The sequence below is a fragment of the Octopus bimaculoides genome, chromosome 5 (genome assembly GCF_001194135.2).
Source record: "Octopus bimaculoides isolate UCB-OBI-ISO-001 chromosome 5, ASM119413v2, whole genome shotgun sequence".
NCBI classification, from domain to species: Eukaryota; Metazoa; Mollusca; class Cephalopoda; order Octopoda; family Octopodidae; genus Octopus; species Octopus bimaculoides.
Genome location: NC_068985.1, coordinates 40,706,933 through 40,714,082, shown reverse-complemented (window position 1 = coordinate 40,714,082; position 7,150 = coordinate 40,706,933). Strand labels below are relative to the sequence as shown.

The 7,150-nt window shown below is 36.9% G+C and overlaps 1 protein-coding gene across 4 annotated transcripts in view; it reads left to right on the top strand.

Annotated features, from left to right (window-relative positions):
- LOC106869128 (probable E3 ubiquitin-protein ligase HERC4) overlaps nt 1-7,150 on the top strand; it is a 99,900-nt gene that overhangs the window by 40,029 nt on the left and 52,721 nt on the right. For 3 of the 4 annotated variants that reach the window (XM_014914692.2, XM_014914691.2, XM_014914693.2), the window contains exon 2: nt 1,098-1,470. In XM_014914692.2, the coding sequence (XP_014770178.1) occupies nt 1,230-1,470 (241 nt within the window). In that variant the 5' untranslated portion in view covers nt 1,098-1,229. Of the gene's footprint in view, nt 1-757; nt 992-1,097; nt 1,471-7,150 lie in introns of those variants that run through there. The other variant, XM_052968350.1, reaches the window with a different exon arrangement.

The following is a 7,150-nucleotide window of genomic DNA, read 5'->3' as shown; positions in this document are numbered from 1 at the left end:
CACACACACACACACACACACACACACACACACACACACACGTATTCTCTGTTTTTCTGCATTATATACATTTTGGTTTCTTCAGTTTTTGTTTGTGTTTCCCTACATCCATGTTGATCAATAGTAATTTTTTTCTTTTCATTGTATCATTCTCTACCATTGTTATTTCAACTACCTCAAGGTTTCACTCTTTTATTGCTCCAGAATTGTTAATATAATATGGCACTGAACATATTACCCTTCTCCTTATGCAAGGAAGATCTTTTGCCTATGCACAGCCTTGTTTGCAACATAACATACAAGGGCAGTGTCAGCTGACATGAAAGACACCAGCATCAAGGTGATGTCTTTCATGCCTCAATAATCAAGTTGGTCTGCACCTAATTGCAGAAGCACAAGGTGGTAGGAAAAACAAAGATTATCCAGAGCATATTCACACTTTACATTGGATCACTGACCTTGTTAACTTGTTCAGTATTTGGTTCATTTGATACTTGCTGCAATAGGGTGGCAACCAGGCTGTTAAATCTAATTCAGAAAATAATGTCAATAGAAAGCTGTCCCTGAAGTGTCAGCTTGTAGATTGCTTCGCTAATTTACAAGCAGCATTTGATTGGCTTACTTATACATAGGTGATAATTTACAGGCTGCATTTGACTGGCTTGCTTATATAAGTTTCTACTCTTCTCCCCTCCACACTCCAAAAAAAAAGAAAAAAAAGAACTTCTAAAGGTGGAAAAATTGATGTTCAGCAGTAATGATTTCAGAAGTACTTTGAATTATTTACTGATTCAGTTAACAAAGTTTTGTAGGCCTAGGTTAATACCATCACCTGGCTCCTGGATGTCTTTGGCTGAGTTCTCCCTACCCGTGGTTTTCTTGCAGATGTTTTCAGGCTTAACGAACCACATCAACCTCATTAGTTTGAGTGGACCTGTGTGGGTCATTGTCACTGCCCATCTTCTGATCAACACTAGTTTCTTTGAGCCAAGTAACTGTCCTACTTTTGTTGTTTACTTATTTATTTATACTTTGAGACTTCTCTCATATATTGTTTAAATGCTTTCATTTAATATTTTTCTGTTTACTATTTGCAGCTGTCAATCTTGGAGGCAAATTTCCTAAAAGAAGGATATAACCTGAATTGAAGCAAAATACAGTTCTGGCTGAATGAAGTAATTCATTGTCTTTGGCCAGTGGCTTTTTTTTTTCCTGCCCTGTAGCCCACTATGTCCAATGTAGTGTTCTGTTGGGGTAACTCTCAAGATGGACAATTGGGCATTGGAGCTGATGATGTCCACATTGTAACAAGTCCTAAACAACTGTACTCTGATGACATAAACAATCTTATTGTGAGCATTGCTTGTGGTCAACACCACACTTTAATTGCCCTAGAAAATGGTGAAACCTACTCCTGTGGTAACAATGACTACAGTCAGTTGGGACACAACAAATCTAGAACCAGACTAGGTAAGGTCTTTTTAGTATTTGATTGTTTTCTTTTTTTCTAACCGTATCATTGAATTTGTTCTCCCACTCACTCACTGTCTACCATTTTTAATTATATCTCTTTTGAATATCCAAAAGGAATATTGACAGTTTAATTAGCAAAAATGCCTTGCAATATTTAGTTGTGACCCTCTTGTAATTCTTATTTTAATTCTTGCTGAAAGTTTTCTTTACCTTTTCATCTTTCCATAATTGACAAAATAAAACTACTAGTTCAGTACTGGGGTCAATATGAATATAACTGACTATACTCATTTCCCAACTTGAGGTCTTGAAACCTGTGGAAGAAATCAGTATTTGAAATAAACACCACATGAAATACAATGGCTGTAACACAATAGTGTTCAACTATTTCTCGTCATGCAGCAGGTGATTTAAATTTTACTACAGCCATTTCATGTGTCTGAAACTGGTATACAACACTGCTTGCGCCAGTTTGCTTGACCAGCATAAAACCTACTTTTGTTCTAATTCATGGTTTGGTTATAGAAAAGATATCCATCTGTAAAAATATAATTGCTCCAATAACAAAAACATCCTTCTTGGGCTTGAATGGAAAAAATGATATCAAACAGCTTTCATTTTAGAATATCATCATCATCATCAAACATCTGTTGTGCATGCTGGCATGGGTTGGACACTGATGAAACCGGCAAGCTGGGGAGGTGCACCAAACTCCAGTCTGATTTGGCATGGTTTCTACATCTGGATGCCCTTCCTAATGCCAAACACTTTACAGAGTGTGCTGGGTGCTTTTACATGGCACTGCACAGGTGCTTATATGTGGCACCACATGGGCACTTTTATGTAAAAATGGCACTGTGTTCTTGTGATTATCCATATTTACATGGAAATAGTTATTTACCCAACCAGGTAAATATACTGCTATCATTGCAATTCATTATTATCATCAACATTTAACACCTGTTATGCATGTTGGCATGGGTTGGATGGTTTGACAGGAACTGGCAAGGTCAGGGGCCACACCAAGTTCTGGAGTCTGTTTTGGCTTGGTTTCTAAGGTTGGGTGTCCTTTTTAATGCCAACCACTCCTCAGAGTGTGCTGGTGCTTTTTATATGGCACCAACGGTTGATTTTGAAAATAATGAAAAAGTTAATAAAATAACTTTGGTGTTTTGGTGGCATAAATTAATATGAACCACAGGTAGCACGAGACAGGCTGGTATCAAAAGGCTTTAAAAATATTATCACACAAAATGCAAAGCAAAGTTGACTAGCTTTTTCTCTTGGTATGTGTAGCAGATAATGAAGGATTATGATAAGCGGTGAGATACTGTGGCATCTGTCCAACACATTCCAATATTTAAAAAATGCATAAAATGATGATGATGAAGAACCAATGAGGGAGCTTTTACAGGCTCAACCTGCTAGTAATGGCAGCCAAATCTCTTAAATATTACCCTACCATCTTGGAAGAGAAGGGGACATACTGAATAATCTAGTAATAATAATTATACAATACTGAGGGGACAGGAGGCTAAGGTTGAAATGCTTATGATTATAGGTCTGCTCATTCAAAGATTAGGAACATACTGACATACAGTGGTGGATTGTATGGGTTGCTGTATGACATCCTGGGCATGTACCCATCTTACTGTCTTGTCTATTTTTGTCTGTCTATAGAGTCTATTTGTGCAAGATGAACTCAATCTGTGCAACAATTGCTGTTCCCCTGCACAGTGCTGGGTTATCGCAGTTTTTGAATGGGAATATGTACGTTTATGTTGCAAATAACAAGGAAACGATTATTAATTTTGTATATGATATGCATGGGAATACTGTATAGTATATAGAACACTCCACTACCATCCTTTAGTATACAGAAATAATTACCAATTTAATAGTGTGAATGTGTGTTAGCACACACTGGAGTTCAGTAACCAGAGAGTAGTTGATTAGGACAGGATAGATTGATAATGAGATGTGATGGTGGTAGAGTGAATTGGTATTGTGGGTGTTATTTTACAGATCTTTTATGTCTGAATTTTTTGTTAGTAATCAGTTGTCATTGGGTAAATTTGGTCAGCTTTATTTGAACTTATCTTTTGTACAGCAGTAACCAATTGAAGAAAATATCTCTTATTTTTTTCTAAGACTTTAGGACTTAAAGCATGTTGTTGCTTAGCAACAGGTCAACACTAATTGTGCAGATCTATGCTCAAAAACGTTCTAACTATGACCATCCTGCTTATATCCAGGGCTGCCTCATCCAATACAGCCATCTTTATTTAAGACAGTAGGATATGATCTGAAGGAGATTTGGCTGCTATATTTAGCAGGTTGAATAACCACATGAAGTCTCACATTATAGGTTTAAATTTTTTAGTCAAATTATCATTAACCCTTTAACTGCCAAAAAACAGACTTGGTGTTTTCTGCAAGTCACGTTTCCCCAATAAACTTGTCATATCTCAATAGGAATAGTTTCAAACATGACATTCCTGAACAAAAGATTGGTATGTAAAAATTCTTTCTGCAGTTAAGGGCATTTTGAGTGGATATATCAAATTTCCACAATAAAAGAATTAATGCTAATGATAAATTTTAACCTCAATTATGATCTCTTGTACAATCTATTGCATGAAAAAAAAAATACATATAAGGCACAAGAGTGGCTGTGTGATAAGTAGCTTGCTTACCAGCCACATGGTTCCGGGTTCAGTCTCACTGTGTGGCACCTTGGGCAAATGTTTTCTACTATAGCCTTGTGAGTGGATTTGGTTGACGGAAACTGAAAGAAGCCCATCGTATATATGTGTGTGTGTGTTTGTCCCCGCAACATTGCTTGACAACTGATGCCAGTGTGTTTACATCCCTGTAACATAGCTGTTTGGCAAAAGCAACCGATAGAATAAGTACTAGGCTTATAAAGAATAAATCCTGGAGTTGATTTGCTCAACTAAAAGCAATGCTCCAGCATGGCCGCAGTCAAATGACTGAAACAAGTAAAAGAAAAGAATAAAAAGTGTGTGTGTATATACATATATATATATATATATATATATATATATATATGTATATAGATATACTAGCTTAAAAGTCGCCCTATTGGGGTGGCTTTTAAGCTAGCTCCTGTGGAGGACTCTTCATTAGGCCTTGGGCCCAACAATGATATAATTTGTTGACTTGGAACTTGTTGCAAAGTTGCATGATAAACAACAGTACCACCACCATCATCACCACATCTGCCATACACACACCATGCAGACTTCTGACACCACCACCATCAATACCTTTGACTTCGCCCCCTTCATCACCATCACCACTGTCTTTCGCATCGCTTACTCTCACTTCATCCTTCACCCACTCAGGTACCACTGTCACCTCTGCCTCTATCACAACTACAGCTCATACTATTATCATCACAAAAAGGCTAAATTTGTGTGTTCGTTCAGTATGTTAGTTCAGTGGTCAGTCCCACTTTCTCTCACATACCCACTCTTTCTCTCTCCCTTATTATTACTCCCACTGCCATCATCAACTCTCCCTAAATTTCTTTGTCTCTCTTTCTCTCTCTCTCTCTCTGTTTCTCTCTGCCATCGCCCTCACTGTCTCCTATGCCTACTATTACTCTCACCCCAACATGAGAAATAGTAGGAGTGTCAATGAATAGTGAGAGAGGGGGGGTCAAAATGTGACACACTGACACACAAATTACTTTTTGCATTTATTATATTAGAAGTATATGTATATATGAACTGAGAGTGAGTTCACAAATCTTCATTTCATTAAAGCTCAAATGTTGTTACACCAATGCTGAAGTGAGTGAACAATCCTGAAAATTCTTCATTTATGTGGTTTTCATTTTTTAAAAAATACTAAATAGTTTGTAGAGAGATATTTGGCTGTTTCAAATCTCGTGATGATATGAATTCTTTCACTGGTCTCCAGCTCATAGAAGTTAAATTTTGTGTAAAGTAGTAACATCATTTTTTTTTTTTTGTTGTAATTAAATTAAGCATTGTTCTTTATAGCCCAGATCCTCTAAGTAGTAACAGAAGTGCTGATAGTATGGCAAAACAATTAATGGTTTCCCTGTTGTGTTTGGTTGCCAAAATGACTTGTTTTCAGACAACTTACAAAGTCAGAGAGATGATTCAGTTTTAAATGTGAAGTAAACCAAAGTACAAAGAAAAAGTAACTAAACCAAAACTTTCACTCTGTTTCCAAGATTGCCAGACTTAATAACAGTGAATATCAATTAGACTGTAATACTGAGCTTTCTTTGGATTTGGCCAAATAATATGTTCTTTTCTTACTCATTTCCTCACTAATAACATCTATTCAATGTGAGGTGAAGCCACATGGAGACACTTGCTTTTCACCTCCATGACTGGTTGCTCATTGTTTAGCACCTTTCAGTCCAAGTCTGCCCAAACACACACATGCATAAATGCCATGTGGCTGTGTGGTTACAAAGTCTGCTTTGCAGTAGCATAGTTTTCAGTTAAGTCCCATTGCATGACAACTTGGATGTCTTGTGCAGTAGCTCTGGGTTAACTAAATCCTTATGAGTAGAATTGGTTGACAGAAGTTGTATGGAAACCCATCCTGTGTATATGCATCTGTGTGTAAACTAGTGAGTTACAGTTTCTTGTGAACAGTTTGTAGATGAGTGAATAAAAGTTCTCTGAAAACAGATAAAGGTTGCCAAAATGAAAAGCAATGTACTGTAACATGCTGCTTCAAATAGGTCCTCATCGAACCCAAGGTCACATGGGAAAACAGACATTAAAATGAATTGGTCAAGCACTAAACATGCTTGACCCAGCAAAATGTTGGGTCAAGCAAATGTGCCTTGACTATAATTCCGTAACCTTGCTGCACATTAGAAAAATTGATTTTTTTTTTTCAATTTTTTAATGTTATATATATGAAATAGCTATTGATGAGATGGCACTTCCCTCGTAGCCACTATATTTCTCACGTTCTGGAGGGTGATGGAGCCAAGTATAGATAAATAATCATACTCTATGTATTGAATACATTTTTTCTCATTTCTGAAACAAATGTGTCTGTGTGTAATGGTAAATACTTTTTGTATTGCCTGATAATTCCTAAGTGAAAATGTAAATGTGAATGTCCCCATAAACACTGAAAGACTCATCGTAAGGCAGGTACTTATTTCCAGTTTCAGGATGTTAAGTGGTTGTTAAAATATAAACCTTCTCTCCTACCTTCTCTAGATAGGTTACTGGCTTGTTAAACTTAATACATAGAAGGTCTGGTTCTTCTCGTAATTAGAGAAATTGGGTATGTGTTCCACTTTGTATACTTGCCTTCTTCTCATTTCCTCCCATCTCATGCAAAACATTTCCAAAGAGCAAAATTCAATTGCCTATTATACCTAGTTGTGGTTGTTTATCTTCAGTTCAATCTGATTGAGCATACCTCTGACCAAAGGTGGTTTCAGTAAAAAACCATCTGAACTGAATATCAATAGACATCACTAAATACTAGAAAAAAGTATTAAGTCTTGTAATCATCATCATCGTTTAACGTCCGCTTTACATGCTAGCATGGGTTGGACGATTTGACTGAGGACTGGTGAAACCGGATGGCAACACCAGGCTCCAGTCTGATTTGGCAGAGTTTCTACAGCTGGATGCCCTTCCTAACG